The sequence below is a fragment of the Pempheris klunzingeri genome, unplaced genomic scaffold, assembly GCF_042242105.1.
Source record: "Pempheris klunzingeri isolate RE-2024b unplaced genomic scaffold, fPemKlu1.hap1 Scaffold_280, whole genome shotgun sequence".
Classification (NCBI taxonomy): Eukaryota; Metazoa; Chordata; class Actinopteri; order Acropomatiformes; family Pempheridae; genus Pempheris; species Pempheris klunzingeri.
In genome coordinates, this window is record NW_027255186.1 from 16645 (window position 1) to 35326 (window position 18682).

Consider the following 18682-nt stretch of genomic DNA (forward strand, 5'->3'; position numbering starts at 1 on the left):
AGTAACGGTTCAGTAGCAGTGTTTCTTACAGCTACAGCAGCAGCAACAGTACTAGCAGTAGAAGCATTAGTAGTAGTCAGTTTAGTGGTATTACTACAGCAGCCACACTAATGGTAATAGCAGAAGGTTTAGTGGTGTAATAGTAGTACTAATAGCATCAACAACAGTAGTAGTAATGCTAATAAGGAGCAGCTGTAGCAGTAACAGTGTTTCTATTATTATTATTATCATATTAGCTGTTGGAGTAGTACTACTAATTGCAGCAGGAGCTTAGTAGTAATAGTAATACTAGAAGTAGAAGTTTCCGGCACTGTGTCTCCACCATGATGTCAGTAACTTATGCTGGTGTATTTTCAGCTTCTGATGGCTGAGAGGTTTTACAGGGGGAAAAAACAGGAAATGGCACTTGTGTCAACTAATGAGGAGCTACAGGCTCTCTCTCTGTCGGAGCCTTCAGTAGGACTCCAGAGTGCAGAGGCCCCGCTCTGGCTCCCCTGACGTCACCTGTGTTGATGCTGCCTCTTTCATGTGCTGAAGAACATGCTGAAGCTCCTCATCTGTGTTCTTCTATACATGTATTTAAGAAGCAAATGATGTGCAATGCTCAGAAACATTACAATTAATACCTTCGAGTCAAATTTGATCACAGATTAGCCAGTTTTACTCCAGTAAACCCACTTTAACCCCCTGATTGTCACATCCACCTCCTCCACCTCCAGATGCCCTCTCGCTGCAAGAATGCGCTGAACATCGTGGTCACCACCCTTTTTGCTGCGGTGGTCCTCTTCACCATCCTGCTGGCCTACGTCACAGGTTGTGAACTTCAATGATACACACATAGAGACACATGCACGTGACACAAAAAAACAAAGTGATCGTGTTTTTTTAAAACTTGTTTCCATTGTGTGTGTTTTTTTTAATAAAGGCTACCAGTTCATCCACACTGAACAGCACCACCTCTCCTTCGGCCTCTATGGTGCTTTCCTCTCCCTCCACCTCTTCCTTCAGAGCCTTTTCGCTTTCCTGGAGCATCGGCGGATGAGAAGCCCCGCCCGGCCTCAGCACCTCCGTCGTTCCGTGGCCCTCTGCATCGCCGCCTTCCAGGAGGACCCTGACTACCTGAGGAAGTGCCTGCGCAGCATCCGCAGAATCTCATTCCCCGGCCTAAAGGTGGTGCTGGTGGTGGACGGCAACCGGCCCGAGGACCGATATATGATGGACATTTTCCAGGAGGTGATGGGTGGAGCTGACCAGGCTGGCAGTATGGTGTGGAAGGGGAACTACCACAGTGATGGGAGTGGAGGAGGAGGTGTTGGAGGTGGTGGGAGAAGAACAGTGCACATGGAGGAAGCAGCAAGAGTGGCTCGACTTGTCAGAAGCTGCCGCTACTCCTGTGTCATGCAGGAGTGGGGTGGGAAAAGAGAGGTGATGTACACTGCCTTTAAAGCACTGGGGGACAGCGTGGATTATGTGCAGGTGAGGGCCACAGATACAGAAAGTGCTGTGCATATATCTCTGTGTTGAAAGAGTACAGAAAAGAATTAGGACCAAGTGAAACAATATTTTAGATGTAGAGTTGAAAGCCATAGGTTCTAATATCTTTTCCGATATTCTCCCATGCATCCTCTTCTGTGTTCGATGGCATGCAGGTGTATTCCCTTCGATTTCCTCTGCTCAGCGTGTGTCAGACATATTTGCTGTTTGGCGCTTGATACACGAGTAAATGGCACTGCAACTACTTTGATGCAACACTGCAAACTTTGACAGCCAATATTTAACAATGAAAGTGAAATTAGAAAGTCACTGCCCTTCCACGCATAACTTTGAGAAACCTGTGTGCTCCATGTGTGTCACAGTTGATGCACTAGAGGACTTCTCCTCTAGTGCCACTTCATCACAGCGACAATGTTGACTTTCTGGTCTAATTTGAACCGTCTTGTCTGGGTTTACTTTGTTTTGTAAAGAACTTTGTAACATTGTAACATAGAAAAGTGCTATATGATTAAAGTTATCATTATTATTATTATGGTGGTTCTAAATGATGGTAGTTCTTAGTTCTTAAATAGTAGAGGTAATTTCATGGCAAGCCACCCAATAGTTGAGATACTTCAGTGTGTACAAAAGTGGTGACAGACAGACCAGCATTGCCAGCCCTAAATCCATGAAACAACAACTCAGTCAAAAATTAATCTCAGAGTTTAAATCTGTATTCTAAAAACATGAGTTCAAAATTCAGAAAATAAAGCCAGAATTATCAGCACCCAAATATACATACAGTACATACATGCATACTTTTTGTCATGGCTTCAGTCTTCTTCCATAAAGGTGACAAAATCAACACTGAAAGAATGAAGGAACTCTTTCTCTCAAAGTTCATCCTGCTGCAGGAATCCTCCTGTAATCTGTGTAGCAAGATAAAATCAACTCTCTGCCCCAGTTGTATGTGTGTGTGTGTGTGTGTGTGTGTGTGTGTGTGTGTGTGTGTGTGTGTGTGTGTGTGTGTGTGTGTGTGTGTATATATATATATATATATATATATATATATATATATATATATATATATATATATATATATATATATATATATATATATATATATATATATATATATATATATATATATACATATATATATATATATATATATATAAAATCCTGATCAGGTACAACAGTTTTTTGGCTCATTATATAGTACTGCCGTAATAAAAGCTTGTTATACTGCCATGTCACTGGTGTATACCTTTTGGTCTTATATAGTTTTTAGCTGCTATTAAAAGGACACCTGTCAATTCCCACTGTTCTGTTTACTGCAGTGGCTTCAGAGTATTTCCATCTCCTAGAAAGTTTTCTTATATTAAGTTAACAACAGATTTGGTCCCACACAAAAACATTTCAACCAATAAAACTGTGAACATACTGTGTGTGTAACAGGCCATCAGTGGAGGCCATTCATATACATCTGCACACTCCAACCAGATATCATGTAACGATATTTACCTTGCTGCTGTGCTGGTGCATACTGATGTCAACATTCTGTTGAATAAAATTAATTTTAAGCAGGAAACCAAACATTACTTACATGCTCTAAATGCTTATGCTGTATTTGTAAGTTGTATGTTACAGAAATACCAGTACCATTGTGTTTGTTAAGACTAGTGGTTAAACTGTACAATAAGGTACCATGTGCCTTATGTTGAACAGCCAACGCACTCTTCATGGCCAGTGCAGCTGTTGCATGAACTCTGCATCCTTGCTATGGGCCATAGGTCATATCCACAGCTGACCCAGTTCTGTGCAGTTACACTGAACCAGCTGGGCTCTCTGTCAGCAGCCTCTCATTTCTCCCCTGAATTTGAGCAATAATACTCAATGCTCTGCAACACCTGCAGGCTTCATTTAACCAATGGCTGTACCTTTTTGAATATTGTACCCGGTGTGTTTGTTTTTCAGGTGTGTGACTCGGACACAGTTCTAGACCCAGCATGTACCATAGAAATGCTAAAGATCCTTGAGGAAGATCCAATGGTGGGGGGGGTCGGTGGAGATGTGCAGGTAAAACACAAAACTCATTTGTCAGTATAATGAAGGCCCAAAGCTAAAATGTTTGACTTAAAAGTCAGCTTACAAACTGTGGGGCCACCAAGAGAGGTGACTGAGAGCTCACTACAAGATGCTGTAAAAATGAGATTAACCCATAGAAACTTCCTTTCTTTGTTCTTTTCTGAACCCATTTGTCGTCCAGATCCTGAACAAGTATGACTCGTGGATCTCCTTCCTCAGCAGTGTGCGCTACTGGATGGCCTTCAACATCGAACGGGCCTGCCAGTCCTACTTTGGATGTGTCCAGTGTATCAGTGGACCTCTGGGGATGTACAGAAACTCCTTGCTCCAGCGCTTTCTAGAGCCCTGGTACCACCAGACCTTCCTAGGCTCTAAGTGCAGCTTCGGTGATGACCGCCACCTCACCAATCGGGTGCTCAGCTTTGGCTACAAGACAAAATTCACAGCACGATCGCAGTGCCAGACTGAGACGCCGACCCAGTATCTGCGCTGGCTCAACCAGCAGACTCGATGGAGCAAATCTTACTTTCGCGAGTGGCTCTACAACGCCCTGTGGTTCCACAAGCACAGCCTCTGGATGACCTATGAGTCTGTGGTCACCGGCTTCTTCCCCTTCTTCTTGGTTGCCACAGTCATCCATCTCTTCTACCGTGGAAGGCTGTGGAACATCTTGCTCTTCTTATTAACAGTCCAGCTGGTTGGGATGGTGAAGGCCACCTACGCCTGTTTCCTGCGTGGCAGTCTGGTCATGATCTTCATGTCACTCTACTCTCTGCTCTACATGTCCAGCTTGCTCCCTGCCAAAATATTTGCCTTGCTCACCATCAACAAGGCTGGATGGGGCACTTCAGGCCGCAGGAAAATCGTGATCAACTTCATCGGTGCTGTGCCTGTCACAGTGTGGGCTGTAGTGCTGCTTGGAGGTGTGGTGTATACAATCTACTGTGAAACACAGGAACCATTCAGTGAGACAGAGAAAGCCTTGTTGATAGCAGGGACGATACTATATGCCTGCTACTGGCTCATTCTGCTAGTGCTTTACCTGGCAATCGTAGCCAAGCGATGTAACAAGAGGGAAGAGCAGTATCACCTGCCATATGCAGAGGCATAAACCTGTTATCAGAGAGAGTCGTGGGACATTTTTGCCGGGTTTCACTGCGGTATGATTCTAGCATGGTCTGCTTTGACCCTGTGAACTGCTCGATTGATAAGCTGTGAACCGGGAACACACCTACATCTTCATCACTGGTGCTAAAAAGGTGTGAATATGAATCTGAGCAGCAGGAATCTAATCCAGTTGGGTCAGACTCTGCAATGACTGGGTCCAATGACAACTCTCCCATTTACATCATGCTCAGTGGTGCTTCATACTGTAATAGTGACATGCTCAGAGGAATATTAGGTAGTTTATTGGCACGGGTTTGCTGTAAAACTGTGGCACAAGAATGCAGTACATTGCTTTTAATGATTATAAAGAAAAAGGACAAATTAGGACATAAAGGTCTTACTGACTGGTTGGTCAGTTTTTCCTGTCCTTTATGTTAATAATGATGAGAATGGATAAAATGTGACAGAACTGGGCTTCTATAATAAATAACAAATAAAATAGATTCTCTCAAATTAGTCAAAGAACCTCTATTTCAGATAAGGTGAAAACCTCAGGAGGATTTAGAGATTCAAGTGTATCTTAAAGGGTTCCAGGCGCTCTACAAAGCATATTATAGAAGAGGTGCAATTGCTTGTAGAGTCAAGTTTAAACAGACAATTTGAAAATGATGACCATACGAGTTAAAGATGGGTCAACTTGAGTGTAAACATGTGTTGACATAGCTCTTTATGAGTCCACTTCATAGAAGTACAGACAAGAGAAAAGAGCACAGAGTCCTTGGTGAGTTCGTAGTCAGAGGTGATACACAAGCACAGCCATTCTGCTTGTGCATGAGCTCCCAGGTAGTTACAGCTGAGTGTAGGTTAGGATTTTTACAAGTCTGTCTTAATGCAATACTCACATGCCATATGTACACTGAAAGACTTATTGCCTGCTGTAATCAGTCTGATATCTTTTTAATGCATCTCGTAAGCATTTCGGTAGGAAATCTGCATCGGTCAGTCTGATGCTGAACATTAGAACGCAAAATTCCAATGTTCAAAAAGAGGTATGTTACTAATTATTCAGCACCAAAGTAATGTGTTACATTACATGCCTTAAATCAACTCTAAATCATTTACACCCATACATTGCATCTTTTGTATTTAACAGAAAGTGAGACTACGGTTTCCTGAAAGTAGTCACGACATGTAAATAAGACAAGTTTGGAATCATTGGGATACTTGTCCCACATCTCGTTACGTTAAGAACGTATTGCTTGGCAGCCATGTGGATGGGAGGGTTGATTACAGCAACCAATAACTCTGTCCACTGACATATGGGCATGTGAGTGATGTATGAAGATACCTGAAAAATAAGAACCTATGTTTTATTAGTGTACATTCTATGACAGACTGCTGCTTAAAGGTGACAATATTGTAATGTTTGATGTAATGGTGTGGAAGTATTCAGGGCAGAGACTGAGACAGCTTGTGTGGTTATTCCTCAGCATGGAGACCAGTCCTGATGGACTTTTATCAGCCAAGAACAGCACAATCATCTGTTCCACTTGTGTTTTTAGAGCAGGTATGATTTACCAGAACAGACAATCCACCATTTCTGAACATGTGACATGCAGTTGTATTTTTGGTGCTGTTGAGCAGTGGCAAATGAGTAGATTATTGATGTACGTGGCCAATTCTCAGTTTACAGTAACCAATGGGTCATAGTTTCATTGATTTACTAATTCAGAGATTTCTTGTGGGGTCACTTTTATATATTGTTAAGGTGCCAAATTCTGTTTGTGTCAGAGTAAAGTTTTAATACCTGACACTATTCTCTCAACGTTGGACATTTGTGTCCTTTTATTCTAGAAGTAGCCTTTGTTTATTCATCCCATCAACAACAATGTAAAGACTCAAGACCAAAGAAGTTTCTCCTGAAGTGACAGACTTGAGAGCTTTGCTTTCGTGTTTTTAAATTTCATATGATTTCAGACAGATTTCATTCTAAAAAGTATGTTTCAAAAACCAAACACCTATTCCATTTGTCAAGTGTTAAAATCATCAGTTTATCTGTGCCAACACTGACAGCTGGCTTTTTGCTTTTGGCAGTGGGCAATTCCTCTTTGTGTCTTTTAAGTTATGTTCCTATTGTTTTATTTTGAGTCGGTTGTATAAGTTTAAACTTGAAAGTTCAAAAAGACACACACACACACACACACACACACACACACACACACACACACACACACACACACACACACACACACACACACACACACATACACACATACACACATACACACATACATTAAAGTATTAATAGGCTCAGTTGGCCTTTCTGAAGGTTAACCAGCAATGCAAGGTCTTGTTTCTTGATTTTCTGCTGCTTCCATGTCTCGGCATCACAGAATACTGGAATGAATTTTCCGAAGTCATTAAAAATCCTTCCTGTTGTAAACACAAGCCTCCCATTCATTCCAAACAGAGAGTGTCTCCATCATTTAAATAGCTGCATTGATGCATCCCATCTGTTTAAATATTGTGATTATATCTTTTGTTCTCAATAGAAAACTTTCAAGAATGAACTGGACTAGAGCTTCAATGTTTTCACATTACACATGAACCTCCTATAATGAATAAGATGTGTGTGTATACAGTCAGGTCCCTTTAAAAGGTGGAGGGCACATATAAAATGAGTTGTAATTCCTACACCGTTCACCTGATGTGGATGTAAACACCCTCACATTAAAGCAGAAAGTGTGCACTTAAAGCACATCTAGATTGTTTCATTTCACATCCATCATGGTGGTGTACAGAGCCCAAATGCTGGAAACTGTGTCAATGTCCAAATATGTATGGACCTGACTGTATCTATCTGTACATAACTGGGATGTGGCAGCAACTGCTCCGTTAATGTGGCTTTGAAAGAGCCTCTGTTAGGAGATGCAGCCTCAGCTTAAAGGTGCATTCATTCATTATCTATTCCACTTATCTTTAAGGGTCGCGGGGACTATAGTCAATCCTTGCTGACATTGGACAAGAGGTGGTGTCCACCCTGGGCTCATCGCTCGTCAAGCAAGGGAGCACGAATCCTCTGTAGTTTCTCCTCCAAGTTTGGAAAGGGAGTCGTGAGCAGAGGTATTCAAGTGGTTGCGATCTGCAACCTCACCACTAGATGCCACAAAACCCTACACACTGCACCTTTAACAGAAAGAAACCCCAATATACAGCATCTCAGAAACTGCATACTGGAAAATTAAGTTAACCCAACCTTTCACTCCAGTGTGCACTTCAGAACAAACTCTCCCAGCAACTACTGACTAGGTCTTTATGAAGTTTCTTGCATGTGTAATGGTCCCCAGAGGATGATTTGTCATGCTCAGAGCTGAGATCTCCTGTAGGTTCACTGAGCATGACCATTTGGTCTGTTTCCTTAATATTTATGGTCCCCCATGTTCTTTGGGCCATTATGCCATCTTGAGGAAACTTACATTTCCTTTCACCTCTACTTACACACATGTAATGGTGTCACTTTGAGGGTGTTATTTTGCCAAAGTTTCAGAAATTTGTTGAGAATCTACAAATTAATGGCATATCTAAGTTGCTGCTGGATCAATAAAGTCCATCTTATCTTATCTTATCACTGCCCACATCCATGAACAGTCTTACTTGATCTGAAAGAAGACTGCTTTACCTCTTCAAGCTATGGTAGCTATATCTCACTGTATCCTGTATGTATCATTGTGTTTCATTCCAAACGAGTATGGAGAGTGAATACAGATGAAGAGCTGTTTCCTTCAGTTCTTTGAGATTGGCTCAGATTTTACTTTAACATGGTTCTAGGTATGAGTTGAAGTGGGTGTGTATGTGGGACGTGTGTTAAAGCAGAGGAGAGGGGACAGAAGGTTTACAACATCTGAATGAATTGGTCCCTTCAGTGTCCACATACTGGAACAGAAGGGCTTTTTCCTTCTGAGGATACACCTCAACCTGGGAACTGCCCTCATCAAACACACACACACACACACACACACATTCTTATACTCTGTAAATACTGTATGCTAGAAGAATGATCTCCCAGCTATTCACTGTCTTTCTGTAACTATTTGTTATTGGTTATGTCATTACTGTGTGCAGTGCTGTTCTTAACACTGCTTTACTGTATCATTAAGTTCTTTTTATTGTCACGTACATAACAGTTACAATGAAACGGTCGTCACTCTCAGGCTCCCTCCCGTTGTGATCTTACAAATATATTTTAAAGAATATAGAAAGAAATATCACGCAAGTGGAACAAAATCTAAATGATGAATCTCATAATGAATTAAATAATGTGGGACATAAAATAGTGCTGCTGTTAAAATATAGGAATAAAATAGTATCAAATTAGATTTAGAGTAAAATACATTACTGTGGTGGCCTGGTAAGTAACAGGAAAACCTATTGTAAAAAGAATGTGTAGTAGTGTGTGTATCCGTACTACATAAACAGAGAACAGATTGTATATATATATATATATATGTACACTGTATATGGTGAACAGATAGCTCTCCTGCTGTCTTTCTGATGCCAATAGTGATGTGATCCCTGATGAACCTAAAACTGTTGACTCTCTCCACTGTAGTCTCACTGATGGAGACAGTGCTGTGTCCATCTCTGTCAATCAGCTGTCTCAGCTTTCTGTTGGCTGTCTCATCATTGGTTGATCACAGTTGTGTCATCAGCACACATAAAGATAAATGCTCTGTATCTGTAAAGCACCTTTCTGGTCATTTCGACCACTCAAAGCACTTTTACATCACATCCTCATTCACCCATTCACACATAATTCATTCAGGAGGAATCTGAGTTGGAGGAGACTGTTCTTTCATTCACACAGCCTGAAGGTTGGGGGTTCAGTGTCTTGCCTGAGGACACGATTGATGGACGACCCACTAACTCTGAGCCACGGCCGCCCAAACATGGTGTTGAAGCTGTGGGTGACCGTGCAATCGTGTGTGAACAGGAGTATGAAGAGGGCCGAGCACACGACCCTGAGGGGCAACCGTGTGGCGGTGCCTATCTGCAGAGACTGGTCTCATAAAGCCGTGTTGAATCTCAGGTCTCTGCGCTTGATGACGAGCTTGGAGGTAACATGGTGTTGAATGCTGAACTCTAGTCACTGAAGAGCACGCTCCATGTGGGAGAGGGCTCTGTGGAGGGCTGGGCTCATTGCGTCAGCAGTCGATCTATTTGACTTGCATGTGAACTGAACTGGGTCCTTGGAGTCAGGAAGAGAGGAGGTGATGACAGTTTTGACTAACTGCTATTTGATAAACAGTCAGGCTGGACCAATGAGAGATAACAAAATGTGAAGACATCTGCACACACGTTGGCAGCTCATCCATGGATGCCATCATGTCCAGGCATGTGCAGACCAACTGGCATATAGAGCTGTGGAGTTCACCAGGCAGTGATGGTCTGTTGAAAGAGCTGCTATGGAGTTTCATGAAGGCAAGTGTGGGAACCAGAGTTTTTGCAGCTTGACCCAAAATACTACATTTAATGGTTCTTTATTTTTTATTATTTTCTACATTGTAGATGTGAAGACATCAGAACTATGAAGGAACACATTATGTACAATTATGTAGTCGTGTTCAACAAACAACCTCATGAAGCTGACTGAGAAAATGTCAAAGGTGTGCAGACAAGACAACAGACAACATCCCACTCTTGTGCCACTCTTTTAATCAGCTGTCCTTCCACTACATACCAGATAGAAATAATAATTCAACTATCATCATCATTTTTTCGATGATACTGAAATGAATTCAATTGTGACAAATGCATTCTGGGAAATATGAAGAACTATTAATGGGTAAATGGATCAGGTACACCTATTTCAAATCAAACAACTCCATCACAAGACTTGTGGAATAATAAAGTAATTATTAAACAGTCAGTTTACTTTTCCAGTTACTTACAGTCCGAAAATATTGTTTTCATTTTTGCTTTGTAGTATTCAGTATTCCAATCAGAATGGGATTCTATGAATCTCAGAAAAATAACATTTCATACTTGTGAGGAAGTTAAAGGTCGACAGTACTGATCAACTACAATGTACAACAACAAATGTATAAGCGAACTGAGAAGCATAACTTCTACGTGTAATTCAGTTTTAAAGGCCACTACAGATGGATCAGTTTGTTCCCATCGCATACAGGAGGAGGAAATATAGTCACGCTACGCCTTCTTGGGTACGTTAGTGATGATGGGTTTGGGGCGCGTCTTAAAGATCAGTTTCTTTTTGATGAGGGCAGACACAGAGTAAGAAGTGGAGATAGGTCCTTGTGGTCTTGCTGTTTCCATGGGGACGTGCGAGACATCATTATTGTCACCATCGTGGCTGCCCAGGCTATCCTGTGAATGGCTCGAATGTTTGGTGAGGACAGCAAAAGGTTTCTCCAGTTTGACCTGCTTCCCATAGAGAATATGATGTCCTACAATCAGCACCGGCACCCCCTGGTGGACGGAAGAAGAAACACATGTCAGGGAAGGTTTGGCAGAGATATTATGGTATTTTAGAGCTTTACTCAATTTACACCTTAGATTGATTTACTTTAGATTTTGAACTAGACATGAGTATGACATTTCACCTACAGAGCTGTTTATCTGCAGCAACGTTTTTAAAATACTCTAATCTAGGAATTACTGATCAGCAGCTCTATCAAACCTCTACACGTGTAGCCTACTCATTCTGTGCCATGAAGTGCACAGGACCACTTACTTATTGAGCCTTGATTGGTACAAGTAGAGCTACAACTAACAATTACTTTATTAACAATTAGTGTACCCATCATTTTCTAAAAAAGTGACACAACAAACCAAGGTGACTTTATCAACTTCCTTGTTTTGTCCAACCTAAAGCTTGTCAGTTTAACATCACATAAGAAAGGGAAATGCAGAAAAGCCTCATAAGTTGAGAAGCTGGAAGCAGAGAGCATTTGGCATGTTGAAAAATCATAGAAACAATAAACCGATTATCAATATAGTATACAGCTAGGAGGTCCTTGTATTCTGGAAGGACCAGTGAAAAACAGGTCAAAGTGCACATGCCTTCCATTTTATCAAATCACCATATGTACAGAAAGTATTATGTGTAAAAATGTATGTACAGTACTGTGCAAAAGTTTTAGGCAGCTGTGAAAAAATACAGTAAAGTAAGAATGCTTTCAAAAATATAAAATTTTAATTGTTTATTTTTATTAATTTACAAAATGTAAAGTGAGCAAAAAAAGAAAAATCTAAATCAAATCAATATTTGGTGTGACCTCCCTTCAGAACAGCATCAGTTCTTCCAGGTACATTTGCACAAAGTCAGGGATTTTGTAGGATCATAGTCAGGTGTATGATTAACCAGTTATACCAAATGATCAACAATTTCATGTAGGTTGAAATGCAGTCATTAACTGAAACAGAAAGAGCTGCAGGAGGCTTTAAAGTGGGGGAGGAACAGCCAAACTCTGCTACCAAGGTGAGGCTGTGGTTTGATGGCACAGGTCATCATGTTCAGACTGAGCACAGCAACAAGACACAAGGTGGCGGTATCAGCAAGGTCTCTGCCAGGCAAAGATTTCAGAGCACACTGGGGTTTCAAGAGGTGCTGTTCAAGCTCTTTTGGAAAAGCACAAAGACACGGGCAACGTTGAGGGCTGTAGACCACAGGAAACTTATTATACTTTCTTCCCTTTAAAATCAGAAGCAGTCCAGCAGAGTCATCAGCTCAGAGCCAGCAGAAACCAGTGGGACCAGGTAACCACCTACTGTCTGGAGAAGTCTGGCCAGAAGCGGTCTTCAAGGAAGAACTGCAGTCAAAAAGCCATAGCTCCGATGTGGAAACATGGGCAAGTGACTCAGCTTTGCACAAAAACATAGAAACTGGGGTGCAGAAAAATGGCAGCAGGTGCTCTGGACTGAGTCAAAATTTGAAATAGTTGCAGAAGGCAGTTTGTCCACTGAAGGGCTGGAGAGCAGCACAATACTGAGTGTCTGCAGGCAACAGTGAAGCTGGTGGAGGTTCCTTACAAGTTTGGGGATTTGATCAGAGTTAATGGTGTCCTCAATGCTGAGAAATACAGGCAGATACTAATCCCTCATCAATACCATCAGAGGCGTCTGATTACAATACAAATGTATTCTGCAGCAGGTCAACCACCCCGAACATGCAGCAAATGTCATTAGGAACTATTTTCAGCGTAAAGAAGAACAAGGAGTTCTGGAAGTGATGGTGTGGCCCCAGAGCCCTGATCTCAGCATCAAGTCTGTCTGGGATCACATGAGGAGACAGAAGGATCTGATGCTGCCTACATCCACAGAAGATCTGTGGTTCGTTCTCCAACATGTTTGGAACAACCTACCAGCTGAGTTCCTTCAAAAACTGTGTGCAAGTGTACCTGAAAGAACTGAAGCTGTTTGGAAGGCAAAGGGAGGTCACACCAACTATTGATTTGATTTAGATTTTTCTTCTCGCTCACTTTGCATTTTGCAAACTGATAAAAATAATTAATTTTTGAAAGCATTCTTACTTTACAGCATTTCTTCACACCTGCCTAAAACATTTGCCCAGTGCAGTATATTAAATCACTACTCAGTGTATTAACAGCAGACATAAAACATTGAGAGTAACTGCAAATTACCCTGTTGGCCTCTTTAGATCAGGGCTCTGGTCAAAAGTTAAATAGTTTTCTTTGAGGTAAAGTTTCTCCAAACAAGATCTAGAGTCTACAGAGAATACAAATCCACAGCCCACTCTTAGAGGAGGGTAGATATACTCTACACTACATAGACAGTAGAAATACTCAACAGTTGATTAACAGAACATTAACTGAGAGCTATTTTAATGAATGATTTATCATTTAAGTCACACAACAACACCCAAAAGGCTCTGGTTCCAGCTTCTCTAATGAGAAGTGTGTGTTAATCTTACATCTTTGTATTTCCAATTGTTGGACTGGTTGGATGAAACATTCGATTTGAAGACATCACCTCTGGCTCTGGGATGAGCATCTTTACCATTTGTACATTTTATAGACCAAAAAATGATTTGATCAAATAGTTGTTAGCTGCAGCTCAAATACAAACTCTGTTGTATCCGAAGTAAACTAGTCACTGCGCTTGGCCACAAACTCTATTTGGAAAGCAGCAGTATTTCTTTTCTCTTCTTATGGCTTTAGTTTACCTCCTTGGTGTAAAGCAGATCTCCCATCACATTTCCTCCCAGACCTGAGTTGTGTCTGGACACCATTTCTCCCTGCAGCTCCACCAGCAGCCACTCCGGAGGACTGCTGCCGTCCGCACTGCCTCTGCAGGGGCACATTCACAGAAGGCTTCATAGTGGAAACACGTCAAAACTGAAGGAGAGGGGCTCTCAGCTCAAGCTTTAGCCTCCACAATGTACACCACCCATACTGGAGGGAGCAGAAAAGTGGGCACAATACGATGAAACACTTCAGAATCACAGGAGATACTTTTCAGCACAGTATCCGTTCTTAGAAGCACTTTTCCCCTGATACCCAGTCAGTGTTAGCTACCTTAATATAGGTACTACTAATGACAACGAGGACATTATTAACTCTAAGTAGCCTGCTGACAGGCCGCCAGGAGTGACTGTAACAGTAACTGTAACAGTGACAGTAACAGTGACTGTAACAGTAACAGTGACTGTAACTGTAACAGTGACAGTAACAGTGACTGTAACAGTGACAGTGACAGTAACAGTGACTGTAACAATGACAGTGACAGTAACAGTGACTGTAACTGTAACAGTGACTGTAACAGTGACAGTGACTGTAACAGTGACTGTAACAATGACAGTAACAATGACAGTGACAGTAACAGTGACTGTAACAGTAACAGTGACAGTAACAGTGACTGTGACAGTAACAGTGACTGTGACAGTAACAGTGACTGTAACAGTAACAGTGACAGTAACAGTGACAGTGACTGTAACAGTGACTGTAACAGTGACAGTAACAGTGACAGTAACAGTGACTGTAACAGTGACAGTAACAGTGACTGTGACAGTAACAGTGACTGTAACAGTAACAGTAACAGTGACAGTGACTGTAACAGTAACAGTGACTGTAACAGTGACAGTGACTGTAACAGTGACTGTAACAGTGACAGTGACAGTAACAGTGACAGTGACTGTAACAGTAACAGTGACTGTAACAGTAACAGTGACAGTAACAGTGACAGTGACTGTAACAGTAACAGTGACTGTAACAGTAACAGTGACAGTAACAGTGACAGTGACTGTAACAGTGACAGTAACAGTGACTGTAACAGTAACAGTGACAGTAACAGTGACAGTGACTGTAACAGTAACAGTGACTGTAACAGTGACAGTGACTGTAACAGTAACAGTGACTGTAACAGTGACTGTAACAGTAACAGTGACTGTAACAGTAACAGTGACTGTAACAGTGACTGTAACAGTGACAGTAACAGTGACTGTAACAGTGACAGTAACAGTAACAGTGACTGTAACAGTAACAGTGACTGTAACAGTGACAGTAACAGTAACAGTGACAGTAACAGTGACTGTAACAGTGACTGTAACAGTGACAGTAACAGTGACTGTAACAGTGACAGTGACAGTGACAGTAACAGTGACAGTAACAGTAACAGTAACAGTGACAGTAACAGTGACAGTAACAGTGACTGTAACAGTGACAGTGACAGTGACAGTAACAGTGACTGTAACAGTAACAGTAACAGTGACTGTAACAGTGACTGTAACAGTAACAGTGACAGTAACAGTGACTGTAACAGTGACTGTAACAGTGACAGTAACAGTGACTGTAACAGTAACAGTAACAGTGACTGTAACAGTGACAGTGACAGTAACAGTGACAGTAACAGTAACAGTGACTGTAACAGTGACTGTAACAGTGACAGTAACAGTGACAGTAACAGTGACAGTAACAGTGACTGTAACAGTGACAGCACCAGTAACAGCACCAGTAACGGTGACGTCAGGTGAAGTGAGTCTTACCGTAGCAGAATTTGAACCATCGTCCTGTCAGAGAGCCAAAGTGGTCGTTGCACATGAACCAACTAAAAGTGGGAGAAATGCTCTAAAGCTTCCACCACATCAGTTCTGCTAGCAGCCAGCACGCGCTGTCTCCGTTCGGATTGTGAGTGTAGCGTTGATTCCAGATTTCCCGCCAGTTGTCATGCTGCCAGTAGGATGACGTATTTCCGTTTCCTCTGGCCTGGTAATCATTACCGGTTCAAAGGTTCCCAACGTGGCTCGTGATGTTTTCCAGCGTGTGGACTTAACAGCAACGAGAGTTTAGCAACCAGCAGGTGAACAGTGTTTCCAGGGAGCGGAAGTAGTGAAAGAAGCCTTTAAACACATTCTCACCTGTTTATCTCCAGGGTCTCACCTCACACCTCCACATTCTAGTGACGGAGAGCAGCTGGGCTTCTGCTCCGGACCCTCCGTGTGTGGGTCTTGTCCTGGACGGTAGACATGGGGGAGTTTAAGGTGCACCGTGTCCGCTTCTTTGACTACATGCCCAGCGCCATCACCGCCATGGCGTTCAGCAGCAGCACGGAGCGGCTGGCTGTCTGCCGCGCTGATGGAGCTCTGGAGGTCTTCAACTTCTCTGACAACTACTTCCAAGAGAAGGTAAGAGCTCAGAGACACGTGGGTCACTCACTAGGGCTGTGTTGTGATTGATGAAAGCTGTGGTAGTAAGAGTTTAATGACCGGTGAACAGTCAAACTGTGCCCTACTGAAGAGGCTCTGAGGCAGGAGATGAAGTACTCAGGACTTCAAGATGTGGAGGGTTAACCCCCCCCCCCCCCCCCCCTTGTCTTGCTGCACAGGTCATCCCAGGACAGGACGGCAGGGCTGTGGAGGCTCTCTGCTGGGTGGGCCAGCGTCTGTTCAGTGCTGCTTTGAATGGAGAGATCACAGAGTACGACCTGGAGAACCTGAGGCCCAGGTACACTGTGGAGGCCTATGGAGGACCCCTGTGGACCATCAGTGGCAACAGCCAGGGAACACTGCTGGCGGTGGGTGAAGACTGAGTAGATAAAACATGCTAACGTTGATCTACCTCGGGCCCTGCAGCTTTAGTTTGTTAATCCTGAGATGGCAGAAACTCTCGGTTTTCATTTGCAGGAAGAGGTTGCTATGGTTACTAACTCCATCAGTTACCGCAGGAATCTAACTTGCTCATCTGCATGTTTCTGTCTGTCTCCTTCCTCTTATTTTCTCACTGATTTAGTCTGGATCATTAGTGGAGGTTCAAACTCCTGGTTGGATATTTGTTACTCAGGACTATCTATAGGCACTGCTTTTGAATACATCTGCTGACACAATCGCTCTGAAGCTCACTCATGATGTGAGTGGTCGCACTTTGTTCATATTTCTGAGTGAGTCTGAATGTGATGTTTTTCCTTTTTTTAAAATAGGCTGCATCCGAACACGTTTTAACAGCATTTTAGTGACTAGTTAAATTAACAGAGTTTAAGATTGTAACTATGGTTTCCAGTGGCAGTAAACAAAGTGGATATGTAAATGGTCTGTATTTGTATAGCACCTTTCTAGTTATTTCAACTACTCAAAGCGCTTTACATCACATCCTCATTCACACATCAATCATACAGGAGGAATGTAATTTGGAGGAGACTATTCTTTCATACTCATTCACGCACTGAAGCCAGCTAGTTGGGGTTCGGTGTCTTACCCAAGGACACTTCGACATGTAGGAGCTGGGGATCGAACCCCCGACCTTCTGATTGAGGGACGACCCACTCTACCACTGAGACCAATGTCTCTTTGCACCCTGCACCAGGTAGTTTAAACAAACTAAATAGCCTCATGTTATTTATCTTATTTACATGACGGCATTTCTGTCTCTACATGGTCGCGCGTTTACAGTTCTCCTCTGCTCTCTGGATCGCGCATAGCGGAGTTCCACCCTATGTGCACACACACACACACACACACACACACACACACACACACACACACACACACACACACACAGGTGAGCACACTCCCACCAGCAGACAGACAGCACGTGTCGGAAAGTATGTCACGTCAACCCAATGAAAAGCAGAGAAAAATATCTGCGTTTTTCATCACTCCCAGGGTGGTGAAGATGGAAACACTCGCTCTGTAAATCTAGGGGAAACACTGGAGAGGTGAGATAACTAAACCACCACAGCCTTAGAGGGCTACAAACACAGGATGTCGAACACCAAACACAGAGCGTGCCTACCTTCCCTCGACCCTCAAATACAAATCACCAAACACATTATTACTGGATCAGATTGTCATCTTAAAGTCATGTCTCTGTCTCTGATCTTTTAAACTCTTCAGGTGCTGGCCTCTGTTTTGTCTTGATCCTTGATCTTTAAAGGAAATGTAGGTGTGGTGAATGAATGAATGGATAACACAATAAAATGTTGTGTGAACTTGTTTCTTTTTCAAAGTGACCGTCTGCATATACATACATTAATACCTCTGAAGTCCACTGGATCTAAACCTGGTTAAACTGATTCCCCCGTTAGCATGGTGAATAGTAGTATCAGAGCTCCACTGATTGCTTCTTCTGTTCACTGTGAACACGCTTCTGTCACGTTCAACAGACTCAGAGTTGATAGAACAAACCGATCGGCTGTGGAACAGAGAACCTGGTGTTGAAGCTGCTCTCTGAATGTTGACATGAATGTCTTCTCTTTCAGGTCGGGTGTGAGGACGGGACAGTGAAAATGTTTGAAATACTGGAGGAGAGAATTCAGTTTCAGAGAAATCTCAACAGGCAGAAAGGTATGAGAGCGAGTTGTTTCCAAGTTATTGGCAGTAACTGGCAGTTCTATTCCTAAATACGTACCTGTGTTTACAGCACTTTGTGTCCTACAGACACTTATTATATTAGTATTTGACTTCCTTGATGTGACCAATGTAACTGTAGGATCACATGTTTAATGGAAAAATATGAAAATCTGAAAACTAAAGAAGAGATGTGTT

General features: G+C 42.4%; 3 protein-coding genes across 3 annotated transcripts; 2 read left to right on the top strand and 1 right to left on the bottom strand.

The window, feature by feature from the left end:
* The first annotated feature begins 719 nt into the window (after nt 1–719).
* LOC139225468 (hyaluronan synthase 3-like) lies at nt 720–4716 on the top strand. The gene is made up of 4 exons (XM_070856295.1): nt 720–813; nt 926–1476; nt 3451–3552; nt 3743–4716. The coding sequence occupies exons 1-4, from the start codon at nt 720–722 to the stop codon at nt 4670–4672; spliced, it is 1677 nt and encodes a 558-aa protein (XP_070712396.1). The 3' UTR covers nt 4673–4716.
* A 5666-nt stretch (nt 4717–10382) lies between these two features.
* LOC139225469 (chromosome transmission fidelity protein 8 homolog) lies at nt 10383–15828 on the bottom strand. The gene is made up of 3 exons (XM_070856296.1): nt 15689–15828; nt 13871–13994; nt 10383–11154 (listed from the first exon to the last, which is right to left on the bottom strand). Exons 1-3 carry the CDS (start codon nt 15706–15708, stop codon nt 10876–10878), a joined length of 423 nt encoding a protein of 140 aa, XP_070712397.1. The 5' UTR covers nt 15709–15828; the 3' UTR covers nt 10383–10875.
* A 109-nt stretch (nt 15829–15937) lies between these two features.
* Nucleotides 15938–18481, top strand: LOC139225470 (U3 small nucleolar RNA-associated protein 4 homolog; the record flags this gene model as incomplete). Its single annotated transcript, XM_070856297.1, has 4 exons — nt 15938–16002; nt 16103–16327; nt 16528–16716; nt 18397–18481. Coding segments are annotated over exons 2-4 (433 nt in total), but the record flags the coding sequence as incomplete, so codon positions are not given.
* Nucleotides 18482–18682: the final 201 nt, after the last annotated feature.

Excerpts from the sequence above, each read along its gene's own strand:
- LOC139225468 (XM_070856295.1), top strand. The coding sequence starts at position 720 with ATGCCCTCTCGCTGCAAGAATGCGCTGAACATCGTGGTCACCACCCTT. Across the intron at positions 814-925 it reads CCTGCTGGCCTACGTCACAG|GCTACCAGTTCATCCACACT; the intron begins GTTGTGAACTTC and ends TTTTTAATAAAG. Across the intron at positions 1,477-3,450 it reads ACAGCGTGGATTATGTGCAG|GTGTGTGACTCGGACACAGT; the intron begins GTGAGGGCCACA and ends TTTGTTTTTCAG.
- LOC139225469 (XM_070856296.1), bottom strand. The coding sequence starts at position 15,708 with ATGGTTCAAATTCTGCTACG. Across the intron at positions 13,995-15,688 it reads ATGGTTCAAATTCTGCTACG|AGGCAGTGCGGACGGCAGCA; the intron begins GTAAGACTCACT and ends GTGCCCCTGCAG. Across the intron at positions 11,155-13,870 it reads ATCTGCTTTACACCAAGGAG|GGGGTGCCGGTGCTGATTGT; the intron begins GTAAACTAAAGC and ends TCCGTCCACCAG.